This window comes from Salvia miltiorrhiza, chromosome 3 (assembly GCF_028751815.1).
Source record: "Salvia miltiorrhiza cultivar Shanhuang (shh) chromosome 3, IMPLAD_Smil_shh, whole genome shotgun sequence".
Classification (NCBI taxonomy): domain Eukaryota; kingdom Viridiplantae; phylum Streptophyta; class Magnoliopsida; order Lamiales; family Lamiaceae; genus Salvia; species Salvia miltiorrhiza.
This window is the reverse complement of record NC_080389.1, coordinates 58,306,064-58,329,395: the sequence shown is the minus strand read 5'-3', so window position 1 is coordinate 58,329,395 and position 23,332 is coordinate 58,306,064. Positions and strand designations below refer to the sequence as shown.

Here is a 23,332-nt window from a genome sequence, read left to right as displayed (position 1 = left end):
TTAGGATTTAAATCATCATTTTGAATTATATATTCCTCAATCAATATTAAATTCATTTCTAATTTGAGTATTTACCTAATTAAGCTTAAAAAATGAACAAAAGAAACAAAACCCTACCTCTCATTCCAATAACCCATCTACCTAATTGTGGTTGTGAATTTGAGATAAGTTCTTTTGAGTTTTGATATTTTATAGTGTTTGGAGATTTTTAATTATTTTCGTTATTTTAGGTGTATTGATATGTTAATATTAGGCTATTGGCAGGTTTAATAAAATAGAAAAATTATGGTAAATTCAAAGATTTTATCTGGTGTTTAAGAAAAACTACCAAACAACCACAATCACTTTTCCAGGTTCAGTACTAAGCTACCAAACAAATTACACCACTTTACTAATCAGACTTTACCCACTGAAACATATCCCGAGATTAATAACAATGGCAAAACTCAGTCATACTACCAAAAAATCTCATTCACATTGTACCAACACTTTTATAGGTTCGAACTTATTAAATTTTATATATTTATTTATTTTGTATAATTTATATGTTCTTGTACAAAAGCATGAATATATTTAACGATGGCGAAAAAATGAGTTATCTCCCCTTGTCCACTTCTTGAAATTATTTTAGAAGTCAATTAGCATGACAAAATTTATTCTACAATAACTGAATATTTTCATTTAGAATTTATGATTGTTATTTTCAAAAACATTTATATGTTTAATAATTTATACAAGCAAAAGCAAACTAAATTTTAACATATGATTACCCAACTCTTACTCTTCGGGAAGGTTTTGAATGGTTCCGTAAATAAATATATGCATGCCATTTGAATATATATAGACCTGTTAGATTTTACTCTCTCTCCCTAATATAAATATATAAAGGAAATCAAAATTTGCATATATATATATATATATATATATATATATATATATATGAAGTATTGGTTATAGAAATAAAATTATTTTTGTTATCCTGAATTATAATAATAAATGTATTTAAAAACATATTATTACTCTCTAAATTTGATTATTAGTATGTAATGGTAATCATAATTTATTAGTACTTATATTAAAAAAAATTGTTCATATTCATATTATATGATTTTTCATTAACATTTTATATAGCTTTCCATTATTGTAATATGGTATTTGGAATTGTGCCACAATATCCCATCAGAGATGCGACATCTTTATATATATAAAAAGCAAAGTAAATGTAATTTAATTCGGATATAATTGGAATTGGAAAAAATTAGGCTAATTTTGTAATTTTATTTACTAATGTAATGCCCATGATTTTAACAGAAAATGAGACGTGCATGTGTATAGTTATTTATTAATTTTATTTCTCTTTCTTCCTTTTTTCACTCTTCATTTGAAAACAGTACTATTATATATATTATATACCTGTTTTGAAAACAAGTATATATATATACAAAACCGATCACCTACCCACCGTGGGCATATATAATATGCCCACCACTGATGTATCTATATATGGTTAACGTGTGTATCTACTTTTATTGAAGTCATTAATTATTTATATAAATTAAATAATATTAAAATAATTATAGATTAAAATATAACAACAAATAAATAACGTGGAGTAAACTAACCAAAACAGGAAAATTAGTGATTACTTATTATGTAGTTAAGTTTTCTAAATATGTTGAAAGTTAATTAAATTAAAAGTTAAATAGAAAAAAATTATGCATAAGTTACAACATAAAATTTTAAAATTTCAAATTAGAATTAATTGTTCATTTTTAAGAAGGGACTATAATCAATTGTTCTAAAAAAAATACAAAATAAATCATGAATTTATATTCATTTTGTAATTTCGATCTCACTTTTAAACATTTTTAAATAAAAAATCGAATCTTTCTAAATTTTACAATTGAGGCTTCTCCAATTTCTTTATTTTTTATTAATGTATGTATTTTTTTGTATCTATACAATTATCTTTGATAGGTATTAAATTAAGTTCAAATATATTTACGTGTTTATTAATATCTCAAAAATATGTGTTGAGATATAGTCTGTCAAGGACCAATATGCTTAATAGCAACAATTTTCATCCCTTAAATTATACATGAAGATTTTTGGTGAAATTATAGTTTTGCTTAATGAATTTTTGGTCTAGAGTTTGAATTTCATAGATTGATTTTTTTTTTAATTCATCATTTTCACACCAAATTCATAATGTTATATAACAAATTCATATAAAACTAATTTTATACGATAAATCTGGTTTAATTTGTATAATTATAGAATCTCCCTATATAAGTGATACAATATCTATTATATAGACGCATGTTATATTTTTGTATAAATTACATTGATTATATTAAAATATTAGATCACATTGCAGAAAATAATTTTGGTATCATTTTATTAGTTTATATTAATATCACAAAATATATATAGGCATATTTTACGCGAGTCTAAAATCATAATCACCGCGCATCGCGCGGGAGGTACACTAGTTGATGAATAAGAGCATAACCAAGATTAAAAGTCAGATTCTATGTGAATGAATGAATCAATCAAACTTCATAATTTATTGATCTAACAAGATTTGGTCATCATATTTTAGAAAAGTAAATTCTTGCAAGAGATCATGCAAGTAAAAAAAAAATTGATTTCAATAATGTCACTAACTCCAGTCGATTCGAAATTGCCTTTTAAGTTTGAGCGACGATAATTCCTTCTAATAGTCTATTATGCTATGACAATCAATAAGAGTCAAGGTCAATCGCTTTCTCATGTTGGTTTATTCTTGCCAAACCAATTTTTCACACATGGTCAATTATACATTGCAGTATCAAGAGTACGAAGTCAACAATGACTTAAAATTTTGCTTTATAAGGATGATAGAAAGAATGATAATACTACCACAAATATTGTATATAAGAAAGTTTTCATAATGTGTAATATTATATATATATTTTTTGGCATTTAATTTGATGCCATTTGATTTACTTACACATAATATCTTATATCTATATTTATTTTACGTAAAATGTTATTTTAAAATAATGTCCGTCGTGCAACGCACGAATGGGTGTACTAGTTATTTTTGAAAGACTAGTTGATATTTCATACATCATAATATCCCAAAAAAATATTATGCACACCCAACAATTTTCTCTTGATCTAAGAAAATTCAGAAAATCTACTATTATAAGATCGTAATCAATCATTTTAGCCCCTCACAATCTCACACCAAATATCTTTATCCAAAAAATAAAATAGTATAGGAGTATTTCCTCATAGCCGTTAATAAAAGAAAATTATGGATAATGTTCGTTTCCCATGAAATATGGCTAGAAGTCTAGAACATTCCACTCCTAAAAAAAATCAAGTATTGTATTTGTGGTAGTTGTTTCCTACTAGTATTATACTTGGCGTTAGTCAAACCACAAACGCCAAAAACGCAGTATGTTGACGATTGCGCTTGCGCCAACACGCCACGACGTCGTTGCTTATGTACTTCTATTGTGATGTTTTTTCTTAAACCACACCTATGCACCACATATAAAGCCGAACGCACAACATGATGATGCTGCAATTGTTCTGGAAACAAAAGAAGTTCCTTGGAAATATCACAACTCATCAAAATTATCGGCTCTTAAATTCTTTTATTTGGCAGGAGGCCCGAATTCAAGAACCCGAATCACACACTCGAAAATTTTATTTTCTTTTTTTATTTTCACTTTTTGTTTAATAAGAATATATACTCCATGAGTTTGTTTTTAACCATTTCTAGCTCATTATGTATATATGCATTGATTTAGTTCAGTACTTAATATTTTTTCAAGAACCTCAGAATTGATTTTCCATTAAGTGTTTGTATTATTTATTCATATTGACAATATTAAAATTGTCGTATAATCTAAAAATATATATTTACCATATTGTTGACATTTGAGCTTCTTTTCCTGTTGAAATTATCACATTGGACATCCCGAAAACAAGTTTCCTAATTTTAATCAACAAGATTACGGTAACTGAATTGTTCTTAGAAGATTGTAAACTTTACTATAAATATTATTAAAATATATCATGTAATCTATTAACAATAATACTTGATTGCCCTTTTCAAAAAAAAAAAACAATAGCATACATGTAAATAAATACAAGAATTGCGCTAGCCTAATTTTATTTTTTTATTTTTATTGCGGATTGCAGATATAATGATACTTCACATGCAAATATATGTTACAGCTTATCAAATAAAATTATGCAAGATTTTACTCTCCACGTATAAGGGCACCGTCAATTGAAAAGGCATACTAAACAAAATAATAAAACAAACAATAGTAAGAATTCCTTAATCAAGCTACATTTTTTTCAAGATTAATTGTAAAAAAAATCATCAATTTTTTATTCCGTTTTTAATATTAAATACCTGTGAACTAGGGGATGTAGCTCAACTGGCATAGCATTCAAAAAAAATAAAATTAAATACATGTCATAGTATAATAATAACATCACATTTCAATTTTTACTAGAATAAACGTTTTCAAAAAAAATTCCAACATTTGAAAATATGACTCAAGCATATATCTATTCATGTTAGCAAGAAGTTTGTTTGAGAAATTAGGACATCACAGAAAAAAAAATCACTATTTCTTTTTACAGTAAAAAATTAAATGTGTTCATCATATGTAAAATTTGTCTAATAGTATCTGGATTGAGTTAAAATTGATGATTTTTTTAACCAAGTAATCATTTAGTAGTATTTTGGAGTGAAAGAGTGGAATCTAGGAAACGGGTCATCGGGCGAGACCCGTACCCGTGAGAATCTCAAGTGGTGCCCATATAAGCCACGTTGAAAAGGTCGTGGCGCAGCCCGTCAGCTAAACCCGAACAAAATATGGATCATCCAGATTTTTCCACAATCACAATATAGTATTCATTTCATATCACTTTTTCTCCTACTTCTCCTACAAGTATAGACTCTTTACATTTATAGAAAGCTCACGCATCCTTCATTTCAACCCCAATTCTCAACCCTAAATCTTCATCATTTGACGAGATTTTTATGAATGGAAATCGCCGGGAAGAAGAAGTCGTCCAGTATGCTGGCGCCGGGGTTCCGATTCCACCCCACCGACGAGGAATTGGTGCGCTACTATCTGCGGCGGAAGGTCTGCGGCAGAGGTTTCCGCTTCCATGCGATCTCTGATATCGATATCTACAAGGCGGAGCCATGGGATCTTCCTAGTACGCTCGCACTTCTCCGATTTTTTTGACTTTTCGTGTTCTGCAATTGATTATTTGACATACTATCTTGTTGAATTTTGTTGAGCTTCAATATCTGCAACGTCAGTGGACTTCTTTTTCCTTAGAAGATTTCTGCTGATTTGTCTGTTTACTGGGATTAAATTGGATTTGATTTCCAAATTATTGGTTTTGTGCTGAGGTATCCTTGGACTAATCGTGGATTCATTTTGATTTGGGTCGTAGATCGACTTGCTTTGGTTTTCTTGCATAAGATTGAGCAATGAAGAGATTGGCTATTCTATGTGTATAGCTTGAGTTTCAGTGGCTGTGTTGTTGTCGCCTGTCTTATTGTGTTGAAGGGTCTAATTGATACAGCTATTAACATTTGTTGCTAAGGGTTTCGTGTTTCATGTCAGCTTGATTATATAATGTGTGACTACACTGGTCGCATTTATGTACATATTTTCCTTCTGATGCTTCACATGGATTTACGATTTTGCTATGGACACTAGTGGCAACGGTAAATTTGTTTGTTTATAATTCAAGCCTCATAGTTGTGATCTTTGGCGGCTGTAGGCTTCTCAAAGCTGAAGACTAGAGATCTGGAATGGTATTTCTTCAGCGTGCTGGATAAGAAATATGGCAATGGAGCAAGGACGAACAGAGCCACTGAAAAGGGATATTGGAAGACTACCGGAAAGGACAGGGCTGTCTACCACAGAGGGCAGATTGTTGGGATGAAGAAGACTCTTGTGTATCATATTGGGCGTGCTCCAAAGGGACAGCGAACCAACTGGGTTATGCATGAGTACAGACTCACTGATTTGGAGTTGGAGAGAGCTGGCATTCATCAGGTAGGATCTCACATTACTACAAAATTAAAAACTTTACTAATATAATTAGTATGATCAATGCGAATAAGAAAATAAAAAATTGGGGTAGGTTTGGAAGAAAAGAACCTGATATGGGAACTGGTGGTGTAATCCACAATATCAGCATTGAATAATATATGATAACACACATGCCCATATATATATATATATAACCAGGTGTGAATATTGTAATCATTTCTCGCTTTTATTTGCTGACGGTATGTACTTCGGTGGAAAAGGATGCATTTGTGCTTTGCCGTGTCTTCCAGAAGAGTGGCTCTGGGCCAAAGAATGGTGAACAGTATGGAGCACCGTTTGTGGAAGAGGAATGGCTAGATGATGAGTCAGACTTGATTCTGAAAGCAGAAGCAGCAGAGGAGGTTGACTTTGAGGATGATGCTTATTTGGATGGTGATGATCTTGAGCAGGTTTGTACGCATCATTGATATTTTGTCAAATTGGTTGCCTCACATTCTGTCTGATGAAAAACATGGATACAAGCATGGACCTGTTGGCTGAGACTTCTATGTATTGCACTGTCATTACTTTCAGACCATACAATCAAAATCAGACTTATGATTAAAAGAGTAGAAAATGCTGTATCTATCGGGATTGACTTGGATTTGAAACTTAGAACTGTCAAGGTTTCAGGTGCAGACATATGTGATTTTAATATAATTTCCTTAGAAACTTGGCTATGAGCAGAGCACAGTTTCCTATACAGTCTTTGAGTACAGACTGAGGTAATAGGGTGATGCTTGGAACAATAATGCAGTTAAACAGTGTTTATGAAGGATTTTTTCAATCTTTTTTAGATTATTAAATGAATTGTGTAGAGTGAGAGTAACTGTAAGTGTTTCCGGTGAGACTAATCCTAGTGCTGGTGCTTTAGCTTTTTGCTACAGTGAATTGGAACCTTAAACAGTATTGGTTATTTGTCTTGTGTCAACTTCTTTTACATGAAATTAACCAAAAACTTGATGTGCTGAGTTTGATAATCATGTTCTCATAAGTAAATCAGTTATCCATTACACATTCTGACTACCTTTATTTTTTGAAGACATTCTGACTACTATTTGGATTGACACAATTATTACATTGGGTGCTTCTTTTGGTTCAAAGAGATATTAGATTATCTCTCTCCATCCTTAGAATACTCGTTACAGCGACAATTTATCTCTTTCAAGAAACATTTGTTATGTGGTACTAGTATTTTAAGGGTCATATTTAACTAAAAGTTTTTGGTGCCAGATCCTTGGCTCAGATATTCCATCTGCAGATTCTCCTCTTCAATCAAATTGTCAGCCTGCGGATGGCAACTTTGTTGAGGAAACTGCAGAGTCAGTACATGATGGCCCAAAGCTCTTAGTGAATGCCGGTGACCAGTATTGTGAACCTGAGCAGCACGAGGACAAGAACTTGTATGATATACCTGCTCTGCCTCCATATGATATGGACGTAAGAGCAGTCAAACATGAATTCATTGGTGAATGTAGCAAGTCGGGGAATTCTGACGAGTTGGATTTCTTACTTGATGAACCACTTCAAGAGAATCCTGATGACCTGCCATATGGCAGTGTGGGCTTCATTGAAGCTAGTGATCTATCACATCCCGTTGAAGCTAATACCTCTCCTCAGGACATGCTTGAGGAGTTCTTTACGTTCTATGATGCCAATATCGACAACTCACAGGACTTTGCATATGATTCCTTAGCAATGCTGGGTAGCGAGGACCTTATTCCTGATCAACTATTGCTTCCTCCTGAGGTAATATTACTCCCAAGATTCATTGAGTTCTGTGCTCACCTGTAACAAAATGCTCTAACTCATACTATCATGACAGGAACCGGAAGTTGGAGGAGATCTATCTACTTTACCCAGTGGAGGACAACCTCTCGACAACAATAATGGTGACGCTGCATCATCATCTGATAAGCTTGACTCCTCCACATATGAATCAGGTACCACAAGATTCCCTTCTTTTGACGATTCCTGTATTTACTGGCATTACTGCCAAGCCCTGGTACTACTGCTAATATTCCCTAGAATGATTGTCCCTGCGTGTCCAACTGACTCTGTCTCTCATCTGTTGCAGATTTCCAATATCCATTCCTCAAACAGGCCAGCCAGATGTTGGGCAGCATCCCTGCTCCGCCAGCCTTGGCTGCTGAATTTCCTTCAAAAGATGTTGTGCATCGTCTCAATTCTTTATCGCAGCCTTCTACTTCAGTTCATGTCACTGCCGGCATGATTCAGATAAGAAATTTGTCTACGAATGACAATGGAGTAGACCAGTTACTAAGCAAGCCCGCAAACCTCAACATTGTTCTTTCATTTGGCTATTCACGAGGCGAAGATGGTTCTGCCCATCTGGAGTCGAGCGTAAGCCTACTTCCCGGGAAGACAGTGCCAACGCTCTCGAGGGGTTGGTTCTACTTCATGTTCTTCTGGATCCTTGTGCTCTCCATCAGCTACAAGATAGGGAGCTGTATATGTGCAAAGTAATCTTTTCAGGGAACCCCACCCCACCAGCCAGACACCACTCTAACTCTCTAATACGATCGCGTAAGCAAAGATCTCATCCGCATACTCGTCGGATGTTGTGGCATTTGCTTTTGTCGAAACAGATGTTTAGGATGAATAGGTTTTTAAGTCTTGGAGCAGTGAGATTGGCTTCCATCATGCTGCAAATTACTGTTAATTGAAGTTTCTTGCTGAACTAAGTTGTGAATTTATCAGATACAGCCTCTGCCTGTCGCTCCACATACCTGATTCTAGGATGTTCTTTTCAGTTTCAGTGTGTGATTTTATGCCATCTTTGAACTCAATAACGGCGTCTTGAATTTGGAAGTCTTGAGTTCTAAGTCTGAATTCTGTTGAGACGTTGGCGTAATTTGGCGCCCTTTTTGAATGTGAACGTCTATCCATGACTTAATGTTTTAACACGGCATTTTCTTCTTCAACTTGCCATTTGTCCCAGCGATGTATGAAGGTAACTATGGGCGTAGTGTATTAGAGAATGTTAATTAATTATTATCTTCAACTGTAATACCGAACAATGTAAAGCAACGGTCATGCTAAATCATGGGTTATAATTCTGTTAAAACGCGCCAATATCGAGATTACATCAGTTATGATGATGTCGAAAATCAAAGCATAATATCACCATCGGAAGTTATTATGAGGGGATCACAAATTCTCAACGAAAGTTAGAAAGTACTTAGTCAATTTCAAGTTCGCACAGATAACTTAGATTTGAAGAAATATAGTATTCCAGTTAGATTCGGTGTTGTTCCCTCTTCGTCATGTTGGAACTTATTCTAAATTGCATATTCCCCTTTCCAGGTAATGTTACAAATTATGTTGTATATTGTGAAGCGTCGGTCAATTAAGTAACGTTAGAAAGCACTCATTGCTGTTGAGATTTGAGAAAGTTGTAACTATTAATATTATGTACATCTTCAATAATTAACACCGCAGTACTCAGATTTTGTAGTCACATTATTCAGGGGCCCTATCCACGTAAGTCAGAATTTGAATGTTATATTAAACACTAAACACACATAAAAGCCAATACACACATAAAAGCCAATACGTGATGAGAACACGAGATCCGATTAAGTTATGACATCGCAAATTAACCATCAAATATTACAAAGCAGAGGTATAAAAATGAATTTATCCTCTTCCCTGTATTGTATTCCTATTCAAAACTGTTACTACCATTTATCATTACACACGACATATAGATTAAACAAATCATAAGCAATGAATACTGTTCAAAATCTAAGCTGCTCAAAGTCCAAACTGAATATAACCAAAATCAAATCAAACATAGACCATTTGATATAATGAAATCAAATATCTGAAGAAGTTCATAGAAGGAATTAACCACTTCAAATCCTGGCTAGAACCAGACTAATCTATCTACACAACGCGTTGAGTGGCATGAGGAAAAAAATTACTCATAAGAACAAGCCAAAATTTTTATCAGAGTCCATATCAGAACATGTAATGAAGTTCAGCCATAACAGATTACAACTGTATGAAGAAGACAGGGCAAATTGGATGTGGTATTTCCTCAATAAAATTATACTTTTTGCCTTCCCCTTCTCGAAAAAGAAGTTCCTGCCACCAACTTAGACAGTGCAAAAGCTCTCTGAAGTAAATGTATAATTATCCCCTCCCTTGTATCAAGTTCTTTTAGTTACCTAACAAACGGACAAGTTTTCTATTTTTTCTAGAATGCCAAAATAAATACCACATGATCCAGAAAGAGGTATCTTTAACATGATCAGACGAGAAATTGAGCAGTGCTCACATTATTGCTCAGTAACTGAAGCAACTTTCCGGGATATCATAGACTCAGCCATGTGAATAGCTCTTTGAGACCCTGTGATGGTAACTTTCCTGCAAGAAGAGTAAGGTGGGTATGGATTGTGCTTCAATTAGCTCGTCCCAAAGTATTAGAAAACCACGTGTGTGTACCTATCTGATGTCCCAGACATGAAATCGCCTCTCTCCGATATCTTTATCCTAGCTCCACTAAGCTGCAGAAGAAAGAGTCACATAAGTACAAAGAACCAGCCAAACAGAACTTTGAGACCTATGTACAGACCTGGCTCATCTCCATAATATTCCTTCCACCACGGCCAACAACAATTCCAATATGTTCGTCTGGAATTCCAATAGTTACGGAACTGCTTCTATCTTCCTGTGGCTGCACAAAATAATACTTACTGTTCGTAAACACCCAGAATTCGAAGAAACTTTCAGAACACGCTTTTCTTCATAATCATAGATTCATAATCATGGAACTAGAAACACTCATAATAACCTGGACATAGATTTAATGATATCTATCAGGATCAATCAACTGCACAAGTTACACTTGTGCTACGCATATTGCAATATTTTGTGGGCATTTCTATTGTAAGATTCTTGAAGCAGAGTATAAGATATCATTGCATTTACATTACTCTCACATAATACGAAAGGATGACGAGCAACTTTCAGTTAAAAACCTTGCAGTAGGAGTAAAATTTATAGCCAATTAATCAAACTACTTAGTGTTGTTTACACATTATTAGTTTGGATACCATATTCATGTAGTAGGCAGAAAACAATAGCTTGAAACTCTAAAAGGATAGATGAAAGTACACATCCAAAAAACCATATCAGCACAAAGTAGCTTACACAAAATAAGAGATTAAGCAAAATGATTAAATATGATCACGGACCTTGTTCGGGAACCTGTTATTCTGATACTTTCCTCCAGCTCCATTTGGTCCATAGTTCATACCGTTATATGCCACCGCTGAAATGGAGGTTACAACAAATGATAACATATATCCAAAGTACATATGCATTTTGTGGAATTTGCCCTTTTAAATAACTAGCGAATAAACAATTAGGCACATCCTTATCTAAAAAAAACAATTAGGCACATCCCATGCGAGGTATTGTCAGGACATTGGCATCATGTGATCGTCATGCTAGAAGCTCAATACCATGCCTATAGCTGCTTTTATTTTGTCTGTTTTCTTTTTTATATCGTTCTCCCAAAACAAAACCTAACATACATATAGCTTTTCGATCCATTTTAACCAAGCATAACACATCTTAGAATTCTCAATTTCAAGGTTTGTTAGTTTAGAGAACTTGAAAACAATTTTCGTAATTCTACTTCCTACTTTGCAACATGATTTGACATTTAAACTTTTCATGAAATGATTTGATATCTACAATCAATGTTCTCTCAATCCTAAAACAAGCATTGGCTTTTATGATTACAGAATTCCCCCAAGAACTGATACTCCATATTCCAGAATTCTCAATTGTTCAAAATTCTAAACTGAACACCCTCATTTTTATCGTCAAAACTAGTGACCTCTGATCTTAGTCAGCTGCAACCCTGCAACATATACTCTCAAAATCATCCAAAATGATGCGAAAAAGAGCATCTTATATTGGAAGGAGTGAGTTAAATGAGAATTTCTACATACACCCCGTTACAAATAGAAAAACCTCTAATATGACAGAATTCGTTTTGCACCCCAATGGAATGCTTAGATACTGAAGATCGTTAAGTTATGGAGCTACTGGGTTTGGCATGTGAGATAAGGGTCAATATTTGTATAAAAGTCTAGCTATTACAAAATTAAGTGAGATGATATAGCTAAACTTGAAACTGCATTGATTGACTGATGTACTTCTTAATTCATTCAAGGAAATGCTCCAGGTTCATTGTTTTCCCATTTTTTTCCTGAACAAATAGTGTAGTATCATGAGATATTGTACCAGTTTATGTATCATGTATTTTTTATTAACTGAAATGTGTCCCTTTACTATAAGGGTGTGTTCTCTTTGATTGATAAATTTATCATGGGAAAATGAGGGATAACGAAATTCTCTCTTTAAATCCCCTCTTTTTTTTTTCCCTCATTTTCTACAAAAGAGAATTTCAACCTTTCTCATTCCTCCTTTTCACTTCAAGGAGGGATAATATTATCCCTTCTTGGAGTGAAAAGAAAGAATGAGAAATTGTGAAATTCTCTTTTGTAGAAAACGAGGGGAAAGCAATGAGCATTTAAAGGGAGAAAGTTTTGTTATCCCTCTTTTTCCCATGATAAATTTATCAACCAAAGAGAACACACCCTAAGCATATGACATGATCTAGCATAACTCGTCAAGAAACTTGTATCTGGTTCTCATATTTGTAGGATTTGCAACAACCATATGGATTTAAAAAACATAAGATGAGTATCGGTGCAACGGAACACAAAAGTAAAATATATGTTTTGAGAATAATACCAGCATATGGAAATGGAGCATTGGCAGACTGCAGGTAATGTTGATCCTCTACCAATTTCTGTATGATTAGATCAATTGCTCGCATTTGTTCGTCTAAGGCACCACCCACAGTCACTAACCTATCATGCAAGCCAGGGTAAAAGTTGTCCTGGGGAGATATCTTAATGGTAGCTCTCGAGTCTTCGATCAGTGACCTGTTTCAACAATTGGAAAGACTTTCAATCTAAACATAAAATACATCTACTTACATAAGAATGTCTAGATACACTAAGGGGGGTGTATTCGTTGTGGAATTTGATGGATTTCTATGGATTTTAAAAGTCTGGGTGTATTCGTTCAAGACTTTTAAAAGTCTGCAGAAATCTGGGTGTATTCGTTCAAGACTTTTAAAAGTCCTTATAAATCTGGGTGTATTCGTTCAAGACTTTTTAAAATCCATACAAATTTAGGTGTATTCGTTACTCCATTGACTTAAAATCCGGAATGACTTTCATGGATTTCATCCAAAAAATACACACGACGAAATCCGACCAAGAACCACGAGAATTGAAATCCATGAAATTTTAAGCGAGTGCTGAGTTCCAGCGCCCGCGGCCAAGAAGCCAGCGACCGCTGGAACTCAACAATCGCTGGATTCCATTTGTCTTCTCACTGATGGCAGCCTTTGACCACAGCGAAGTAAGATAAAATTACACCAGACCATACATTTTGTTTGCAAACATGGTGGGCCTCCCTTAAATGATGGCCAACATATATATTGGCCAATCATATATATCCACAACTTAGTGATTTGGTGAACTCAGCTATTGGGGCTGCTGGTGCAGGATCTAATGTCAGTAGTAGTGGTGGTAATGTGAACTATGGTGTTTGATGTTTCCAGCGGTCGCTGGAACCCAGCAGTTGCTGGGTTTCCAGCGCTCGCTGGATTCCCAGCGCTCGCTGGGTTTCCAGCGGTGCTGGAACTCAGCGGACGTTGGTTTTCATGGAATTCAATTTCAGAATTATCCCCTAAAATCTTCGAAAATCAGTGAAAATCGGGTGAAATCCAACCACGAATTCTTTGAAAGTCATCTGGAATCTATGTGAATTCCATAAAATTTAAATTCCATGGACTTTTTAAAATCGGTGGAAATCCACAATGAATACACCCCCCTAAGTCGTCTTGGGGAGTTAATGTATCAGTATGAGCAAACTGAGTATACATCACTCAGAGACAATGTCTTGTTATCATCAAATCTCAGCATCACTCACAAGATCAGCTAATTCAAAGGCCTCATGGTCAGGTACTCCTGTGTCACTAATTACATAAAAAGACAAGCAAACACTGATTCCAGCATAGCCAAATTCTTCTTCGTAAACCATAGCACAAGCTTTCGATATAAGAGTGCCACTTTTCTTGCAGTATAATAATTAATAATCTAGCAGTGAAATGCTTACAAGATTAAATGTGTACAAGATTTTTCCAAGGGCAGGAGAAGAAGATATGATGTTAAATTTATAGTTTCAGACATGCATCTAAAAGAAGACATTAATGGTTTCACATGCATTTGCATCCTTGTTACTTACATATTTATTTAACATAAATCGGAAATGGTATGGCTTAACAAGGTAATCAAACAAACATACTGACCTTATAATAGCTCCACCTTTCCCAATTATTCCACCACAAGAGCTATTGGGCACAACCAGTCTAATTTTCGACTCAGGATCAACCTGACCACCATCCTCCACATAAAACTAATCGAAGCAGAAAATTTATCCACTTAGTCAAGAGTCATTTATCCAAATGCTCATCTCCAAAAACATTTAAAGCTGTCCTCACCTCATCCATTAGTTTAGACATAATGAGATCAACTGCTTTTAATATGTCGTCAACTCTTCCAGAGACCATGACAACCCTATCAGATGTGCCAGGAAAGTACTCATAATTGCGCGACAACTGGATGCGTGCTCCAGATTGTGACTGAATATCGTTGATTGTTGAACCGCCTTTTCCGATAACAGAACCAGCTTCAGCATTGGATAAGAGGAACCTAATATGAGTGGTCTTCTCTTCGCTGTCTGTCAATTTAAAAATAAGGGGAAAGAAAAACACTAGAGACTTAAATCAAAATTAATATCAAAGTATTGTCCAAGTAAAAAAAATTATAGTAGTATATATCAAGAGGGTTGTCTGTGAAATACAATTCATACATAAAAATAATAAGGAAAGCACTCGTCAGAATACTATACATGACTGTTCGTGCATCAAAATAAGAGGGGAACACTCGTCCAATAAAAATGTTGAAGCTTTCCAGATTTAAATGAATTACTTTCTTCACTCCATATTATAATCAGACGAAGCTTGAGATTGCAGTTTTTTTATGAGCAGATGACTGTTTGTCATACTACAGTTTCTGTCACGATATTAGTTTTAGGGGAGACTTGGAGTGGAGACACAATCATTTCAAGCAAGAAAACTTTCTGAAGTAACATTTCCATTTTAAGAAGCAAAAAATTATTGAGACATCCCAGTAATAAGCAATTAAAGAAGCAAGATATTTTATTCCTGCTGATATAACATATCCTAGCTCAATTGATTGAGACTACAGAACGTTACAGATAAATCTTCGAAATAAAGACTGTTGCGGATAAGGCTGTCGCGTAATTCAGCTTCACGAAATTGCAATAAATCATCAACATCTAACGTCGCAAGCGAACATCATTAATAATCACAACAAAATTAAAATACTACCAATGTCAGCTCCGAGGGTTTCAAACCGACAAATTACAACGGCAAAAAACCACAATAATGACATCAAACCTCCTCGCATCACAATTCCAGCTACTAAACAACAAACGAGCTGAAGGAAACATAAATTCCACAAGTAATCAAAATTTTTACCCATTACAACAGATCCGTGGCAACAGATCTTCGGAAAACGAAGAGAAATCAAATTATCACCACATATGTGCATGTAGAAAAATGGAAAAATATATATAAATAGAATACGTAGAGAAGAAGGAGAAACCTGGCGGAGGCGGTGATTTGCGCGGCGACGATTGATTCTGCTGAACCTCGGGTGATACCTCAGCGTATGCAGCTTTATCACCTTCCATTGCCATGAATTCCTGTACAACAGGATGTAAACGAGTATAGTTATGTATATGTAGAGAGAGAATACAGAGTATATGGTCAGAGCTATCGAAATCTGGAGAGAGAAGCGAGAGTTGAAAAAACGTGATGTGATTTTTTTATTGCTACTGGGCTTCATAAATTTAGATTTACATTTGGGCCGTTTTTTTACTGATCAAAGCCTGCTTGCGGAGGCCTGGGCCTCCCTAATATCGTTATTGTCGCTTTACGGTGAAAAAATCGCACTCGGTAGTGATGCACTGATGATGCGTATATGTGAGGCTTCAATTTCATCCTTTTCTTTTTCTTATTCAGATGCGAACACGTGTCCTATAATGTAAATGGGCATAAGCCTCTGGTGAGACCGCCATCCAATTGTTTTTTAGTAGGGCCAAGAGCGGATCCGAGATTTGACGATAGAGAGACTGAATTTGTTGAAGTATGAAAGTTAGAAGGTATTTCACGGAGGTTTTCGAGCTAAATTTTTCGGACAATTCGTACAATTTATTTTTATGTTCAAGTAGATGTTTAATGGACTTAAGATTATAATTTGATCGCCGACTATAATAAATAATTATTCTTTTTCTATTGATTCGATAACATTTACATTGAAAGCGTATAAAAAAACTACATCTATATGTTTTTTTTAAAATAATCTATTTTCTATAAGAATAAACTAATTTTTATTATTATGTTGAAAGTTTTTTTTTATCTTTTTTTGAAAGTTGGGTTGGACTAAGAGCTGAACTATGTAGATACTAGGTTAAATATATTTAATATATAGGACAAAATTTTGGGTTGCACTGGGCTGAAAGCAATCCCTATGAAGATCCGCCCATGAGTAGAGACGAATAAATATGCCATCTTTGTAGTTACGTATAAATTATTGAACTTAAGGTATATCAAAATTTTCAATAAAGTATAATGTCGTGTTAAAGATTTTTGATAAGTTAAATATATGGAATTTTTAGACACCAATGAATATCGGTATATATCGATATTGTGGTATTTATAGAAAAAATCAATAAATACCACAATAAAAGTAATTACGATATATCAAAAGTAATATGCTAGCTCATAATCTCAAAATATATATTCAAAGCCCATATTTTATAGAATTTTTTGTGGATATTTGACGGGTAATTCACGGATAATTGACGGGTAATTGGCGGGTATTTTTCGCGGGTAAACGGGTTTCGCGGGTATGGATAGTAAGTATCCAAACCCATACCCACGAACTAAATGGATAGTGAAATGCAACCACGAAACTATCTGTGGATATCAAATGGTATCCAAACCCACCCTAATAGGTTCGGGTTTTCGCGGATATCCGTTACCCGCGGGTAGATTGCCATCCCTAACCCCATATACTGAAAATTCGATATATACTGTTATACCTAGGGCATGAGAAATATAGTTGATGAGGATGATATTTGACGCTATAAATGTCAAGATCTGACGGTCAAAAGGATGTTGAAATAGAATGAAAGGCGTATCTGAAGTTCTAGTCATGCATGTGGAGTAAAACATGTTCGATTAATCGGTTATAACCATAACTAAATCGAATTTTCGGTTAATCGGTTAACCGATAATTTCACCGGTTCGGTTCAATTTTCGGTTATTGAATTATCTAAAATTTGATTAATCGGTTTAACCTGTTACTGGTCGGTTAAAACCAATTAACCGAATTAATAATTAAAATATTTTATTTTATTTTATTTTAAGAATTAAAATTAAAACAAAGTAATCTAATAGTAATTAGTAGGCAGCAATCACATGTAAGTTCTGAATTTTTGTTAGCTGCATACTGGAGTTTGGAATGTTGATTTAAGCTACTTAAGTTTTGTTGATTTGGTATATTATAGTAGGATTTAGATTATATGATACTGAAGTTCGTTGGAGATCAATTTGTATATTTTGGCTATTTTGACTTTATATTTAGGTTATGGTCAGTTTGTGTAATTTGCATATTTAGATTTTGGCTTTAAACGTGACATTCAGTTTATATATTTTGGTTTTATATATTAACAGAATTTACTATAGTTTTTTCCCCGTTCAGCTTGTATATTTTGAAACTACTAGTTGAATGTTTGATTGCAATTTGGTGAACTACTAGTTGGATTATTCACTATCTGTAATCTGTAAGTCTGTAACATCATTGAATAGTAAATCTGAATTCAATAAACAAAGCAAAAGTCATTTTTAATCTAACAAAAGCTTGTACAATCTGATAAAAGGAAAAATAAATTGAAAATTTTAAAATACACAATAAAATCAAGACATATAAAATTTGGCTCATTTGTATTTATACCAAGTCACATGCGTTTAGCATTTACATGTTAGGCTCATTGATCTCATTTTTTTTTTAAATAAAATTTATTATAATACTATGAATTATATTTAATTTTTATTTCAAAAAATTAAATTTTTTAAAAAGTATATACCATCACTTTGAATTTATCAACTTATTATTAGTTAATAAAAGTGAAATTAAATGATAAAAAATAATTATATACCTTAGATTGATGGAATAAACCCTAGTTAATAATCACAAAATTAAACTAAAACATATAAAATTGAAATTGAAGAAAATATATATAAGAAATTAAACAGAATTAAAAGTGAGACACAAAGTGGGACATAAAATGTGGTACACTGAATCTCATTTCCTTTGTCTAAGGCTTCTAAGTTCTCTTTTGGAGTTAGGCAAGTGAAGTGTTTGTGGCACATAACCATTGAGAAGGTGTGGTTATTAAACATTTTTATTTTGGAACGAAGCATTTAGTAAAATAATAGTAACTTTTCATTGATTGAAACATTTTAATTCTAACATTTTTTTTTGCTGATTTTCATAAATTATTATATTTTATCCGTCTCAATTTAATAAATCACAAGGTTTGGCCACAAATATTAAGAAATAAATAGTTTATAATTAAAAATAATATATAAATTGGTTTTTATTTATGGTGTATTTATCAAAAAGTATAAGAGATATATGAACGATGTGGTGTAAATTACACATCAGCACTGATTCCTCGGTTTATTCACTAATATTAAGTTAAATATGATTAAAATAAAGTAAGCATAATCAAGGTAAAAAGGATTGCAAACCATGTGTATTTCTTTAATGCAGTCAGAGTTCGCAGTTGTAGAGGTGAGAGGAGAAAACTTATGAAGTCACGGCAGAGGCGAAAGTAAAGAAATTAAGGTATCATGATAGAGGTGAGGAGAATTGAGATGTCAAGACACTGATCGATGATAATGCACAGGGACAACACTGACATTAGGAGCGAGAGGCATACATTGGTTGACAAGTTAACTCTGATGAGAATGCAGACAAAAGTAGTTAGTCAGTTAGCAAAAGTAATGATAGTTAGATTGATAATGACCTGGAAGAATCCATGCCGTGTACGTGATTGATAGAAATTCTCCTTTTTACCCTTTATTGTATTTCTATATATATATATATAGCTTGATCACTTCATTTATAAGATTATGCTGTGAATATTTAAGTTTAATGTTGGTTTGATTCACCAATGAAGATACTTTATTTAAATAAAAATATAATTATTTAAAGATCACAATAATATTTAGTGTAAATAATGAATTATGTAAATATATTAATATTATATAATAATTTTATATTTTAGAAAATGACATATTAAAATAGAAGATCCAAATAAAAAGTATACTTATATCAATTAAATTAGGGAAAGGAAGTAAATGTTGGAAGGAAAATCAGTGCAAAAGTGAATAGAGTTGAACTTCATTTTCACGTTACTTTAGCGCCAAGACATTCAAAATTTGAAGAGCTTTCACAAGAATCCGCGAAATCAAAAGAATCAACCACCTAATCTCCACCGCCAATTTCCAGATCAATCTAAACGGCTGAGAATATCAATCCGCGACAACTGAATTCCACCAATCACATCTCGCCGCTCGTTTCCTATATAAACAAACCCTACTATACAATAATTCTCATCATCTCAACATTCACGCAAATTTCCATCGAATACAATACAACCCCTATTTTCTCTCTCTAGCTTTATCTCTCTTAAAATGGCGCCTAAGGCCGAGAAGAAGCCTGCCGCCGAGAAGGCCCCCGCGGCTGAGAAGGCTCCGGCGGAGAAGAAGCCGAAGGCCGGGAAGAAGCTGCCGAAGGACGGCAGCGCCGCCGCCGGAGACAAGAAGAAGAAGCGTAACAAGAAGAGCGTGGAGACCTACAAGATCTACATCTTCAAGGTGCTGAAGCAGGTTCACCCAGACATCGGTATCTCCAGCAAGGCCATGGGGATCATGAACAGCTTCATCAACGACATTTTTGAGAAGTTGGCGCAGGAATCTTCGCGGCTGGCGCGCTACAACAAGAAGCCGACGATCACCTCCCGGGAGATTCAGACCGCCGTGAGGCTGGTGCTTCCCGGCGAGCTGGCCAAGCACGCCGTCTCTGAAGGGACTAAGGCTGTTACTAAATTCACTAGCTCTTAAATTGAATGGTTTGTTAGGTTTTTATTTTTGTGCTCTTCAGATTTAGGTTTAAATTAAGGCTTTGGATTGTGTTCTGTTGGTGTAAAAAATGATGAATTTGATGAACTGAAGATGCAATTAGTGGTTGATTTTTGAGGCATGATTTTTGCCGTGATTGATTTTGATACATGTGCTTAACTATCAACAAGTTTGGAAAATTAACTGTTAAATTTCTTATTAATGAAAGTGATTATTCTTAAAGTTTTATTCAAGATGATTTACTCATTTTTTACCTTAAAATTAAGAAAAAGTTGTAAATTGGGATACGTTTTTTTCTGAAATAATATTACTATTTGTTTGCCCGTTTCATTTTTAGGTTAGTTCATATTAATGTAATTTTAGATTTGATAATGAGACATTGTCACATATTTTAGAATAAAATGTGAGGGTTGATTATCCCTCGTTAGATGATTACTTAGATTATTTCCAATGGTAACTCTAAGTGACTTTCGCTCTATTTTAATGGAAAATTCTATTTTTTATGCTTTTTATTATTAAATTATTTAATTAATTTAATTGTTATATACATATATACTTATAAATAATCATATTTACACTCAAATAATATTTAATTATAATTACAATTTAATATAATTTTAATTGAAATATTTATGATTAAAATTAATTAATAAAGTGCTAGAACAATTAATTTATTTCAACAATAAAACATTACATGAGTACTTTTTTTTACCAAATGCTTTAATGTAGCATCCATCTCATTACTCATTCATTACTTTGATTGATATTTGGTCCTACCTAATATTTTAATGCAACATTCATATGTAGAAACTTATCTTATTTGAAAATTTACACATTTGAATCACCATCATTCATCTAGATTTCATTAAATTTATATCATTTACTTTATTATTTATAACTTATCAATAAATTAACCTCTATTTATATGGTCGATTTATACATGTTTTTAATACACAATAACACTCTTTCATCTGATATCAGTGTGTCTTTCTTTAGTAAATATTTTATTTTTCATAACTTCTAAAGCGAAAAAACAAGCTATTACATTCAAAATGTGAGAATTAGATAATAAAATTCTAATGATAGACACATACAATATTTGTTATGAATATAAGACAAGTAGAAAAATAAGAAGCAGAAATCTAAAGAACACCGATTTACGTGGAAACCCAGAACGGGAGAAAACCACGGGCAGAGGAAAAGAATTCACTATGTCAAAGAGCAGAGGTTACAAAAGCTTGGGGAGGAAGTTAGATTATTTCTACGAGACACAACAGCATCAAAACTAAGGGGGGTGTATTCATTCCTGATTTTTAATGATTTCTGCAGACTTTTAAAATCCGGGTGTATTAGTTCAAGACTTTTAAAAGTCTTTTAAAATCTGGGTGTATTAGTTCAAGACTTTTAAAAGTCTTTTAAAATCCGGGTGTATTCGTTAATCTATGGACTTTAAAGAATGAATGACTTTCATTGATTTCGTTCAAAAGATAGGCATCAACAAATCCGACGACACACCACGAGCATTCACAAATCTGCCAAAATCACGCGCTCGCTGGGTTCCAGCGCCCGCGGCAAAGAAGCCAGCGGCCGCTGGACCCAGCGCTCGAGCCTGACGAAGCCAGCGGTCACTGGCATGCAGCGGGCGTTGGGCTTCAGCGCTCGGAGAAGCCAACGATCGCTGGCATGCAGCGCTCGTTGGGCTCAAGGTGCCGCTGATCCAACGCTCGCTGGGCCCTAGCGGTCGTTGGGCCCAGCTAATACTTTATAAATACTCGTATAGCCGTCAGTTTCTTCCTCACACCAAATCACGATCCAGACTCGAGAAAAAACAGAATTTTAGGGTTCCGCATTAACTATTACCAAGGTATTCTCTCATAAATCTTGTATCTTTATACTATTTTGGTATTCAATTTTTCTATTGCATAAACCTTGTATCTTTATAATTTGTTAGCAGCTATATTCTATTTTTCTATTGCATGTGAGTTGATTACAGTTTTTGTTATTTATATTTATACTTTCTTTTATTCATTGTTATAGTACTATATACGTATATATATTTTGTGTCTAGTAATTCAATCATGGGAGATTCTCAACAACAAGACACGAAAAAGAGGGCAGTTTATGAACCGTGGACTAAGGAACAAAGCGATGTATTGTTAGAAATTTTGGTTGAGTCTGCAAAACGGGGATGGCGTGATAATAGTGGTATATTTAGCAAAGCAACTGTTGAAGAAAGAATACTACCTGTTTTTAATCAAAGACTTCGGTGTAATAAGACTTATAACCACTACCTAAGCCGTATCAAATGGTTTAAGACCCGTTGGACTGCTTATTCAACACTCATGAAGTTTAACTCTGGCTTTGGCTATGACAACACCGCTAAAAAGTTCACGGCCCCGGATGAAGTTTGGGATGCATACTGTCAGGTAAACTTATTAGGAATTATACTTTTAAAACAATGTTATTTAAATAATATAGTTAATTAATAAATATATTCTTTATTTTGTTAGGTTCACCCAAAAGATGCATACTTGCGCCATGGGGAAGACTTGGAATTTGCTGTTGGAAACGGTGTGGCGGTAGGGAAAAACTCAATTGGATTGGGTAGTGCTACTGATGCTAGGACACTAGGAGCTGATGAAAATAGAGTTCCGCACATAGAGGATTTGAATTATGATGCTGAAACTGAAACGTTTGTAGGACTTACTCAAGACGATCCGCCATCATCCGGTTCCAAATCACCTTTGGTATTTCCTGAAGTGTTTGTGGAATCCAGTTAGAGAAGAGCTCC

The 23,332-nt window shown here is 33.9% G+C and overlaps 4 protein-coding genes across 5 annotated transcripts; 3 read left to right on the top strand and 1 right to left on the bottom strand.

The window, feature by feature from the left end:
* The first annotated feature begins 4,863 nt into the window (after positions 1-4,863).
* LOC131014780 (NAC domain-containing protein 78-like) lies at positions 4,864-9,070 on the top strand. The gene is made up of 6 exons (XM_057942868.1): positions 4,864-5,235; positions 5,812-6,089; positions 6,347-6,535; positions 7,359-7,874; positions 7,951-8,068; positions 8,203-9,070. The coding sequence occupies exons 1-6, from the start codon at positions 5,058-5,060 to the stop codon at positions 8,610-8,612; spliced, it is 1,689 nt and encodes a 562-aa protein (XP_057798851.1). The 5' UTR covers positions 4,864-5,057; the 3' UTR covers positions 8,613-9,070.
* An 851-nt stretch (positions 9,071-9,921) lies between these two features.
* On the bottom strand, positions 9,922-16,208 carry LOC131014781 (protein BTR1-like). 2 transcript variants are annotated; one of them, XM_057942869.1, is made up of 8 exons: positions 15,932-16,208; positions 14,743-14,981; positions 14,551-14,657; positions 12,921-13,114; positions 11,348-11,424; positions 10,726-10,827; positions 10,596-10,657; positions 9,922-10,517 (listed from the first exon to the last, which is right to left on the bottom strand). In XM_057942869.1, exons 1-8 carry the CDS (start codon positions 16,023-16,025, stop codon positions 10,430-10,432), a joined length of 963 nt encoding a protein of 320 aa, XP_057798852.1. In that variant the 5' UTR covers positions 16,026-16,208; the 3' UTR covers positions 9,922-10,429. The 2 variants fall into 2 exon arrangements, with proteins under 2 accessions (XP_057798852.1, XP_057798853.1); XM_057942870.1 differs by having other exon boundaries at positions 10,726-10,821; positions 15,932-16,204.
* A 3,687-nt stretch (positions 16,209-19,895) lies between these two features.
* LOC131014779 (histone H2B.3-like) lies at positions 19,896-20,662 on the top strand. Its single transcript, XM_057942867.1, has one exon. It carries the CDS (start codon positions 20,095-20,097, stop codon positions 20,521-20,523), a length of 429 nt encoding a protein of 142 aa, XP_057798850.1. The 5' UTR covers positions 19,896-20,094; the 3' UTR covers positions 20,524-20,662.
* A 1,957-nt stretch (positions 20,663-22,619) lies between these two features.
* Positions 22,620-23,321, top strand: LOC131019062 (uncharacterized protein At2g29880-like). The gene is made up of 2 exons (XM_057947743.1): positions 22,620-22,967; positions 23,052-23,321. The coding sequence occupies exons 1-2, from the start codon at positions 22,620-22,622 to the stop codon at positions 23,319-23,321; spliced, it is 618 nt and encodes a 205-aa protein (XP_057803726.1).
* The last annotated feature ends 11 nt before the right edge of the window (positions 23,322-23,332 follow it).

Bases quoted from the DNA above. Each gene is read 5' to 3' on its own strand.
- LOC131014780 (XM_057942868.1), top strand. From the start codon at position 5,058: ATGGAAATCGCCGGGAAGAAGAAGTCGTCCAGTATGCTGGCGCCGGGG. The intron at 5,236-5,811 runs GTACGCTCGCAC...TGGCGGCTGTAG, and splicing joins GGAGCCATGGGATCTTCCTA to GCTTCTCAAAGCTGAAGACT. The intron at 7,875-7,950 runs GTAATATTACTC...CTATCATGACAG, and splicing joins AACTATTGCTTCCTCCTGAG to GAACCGGAAGTTGGAGGAGA.
- LOC131019062 (XM_057947743.1), top strand. From the start codon at position 22,620: ATGGGAGATTCTCAACAACAAGACACGAAAAAGAGGGCAGTTTATGAA. The intron at 22,968-23,051 runs GTAAACTTATTA...TTATTTTGTTAG, and splicing joins TTTGGGATGCATACTGTCAG to GTTCACCCAAAAGATGCATA.
- LOC131014779 (XM_057942867.1), top strand. From the start codon at position 20,095: ATGGCGCCTAAGGCCGAGAAGAAGCCTGCCGCCGAGAAGGCCCCCGCG.
- LOC131014781 (XM_057942869.1), bottom strand. From the start codon at position 16,025: ATGGCAATGGAAGGTGATAAAGCTGCATACGCTGAGGTATCACCCGAG. The intron at 14,982-15,931 runs GTTTCTCCTTCT...TTAAATTGACAG, and splicing joins CAAATCACCGCCTCCGCCAG to ACAGCGAAGAGAAGACCACT. The intron at 10,518-10,595 runs GTACACACACGT...CTCTTCTTGCAG, and splicing joins ATGTCTGGGACATCAGATAG to GAAAGTTACCATCACAGGGT.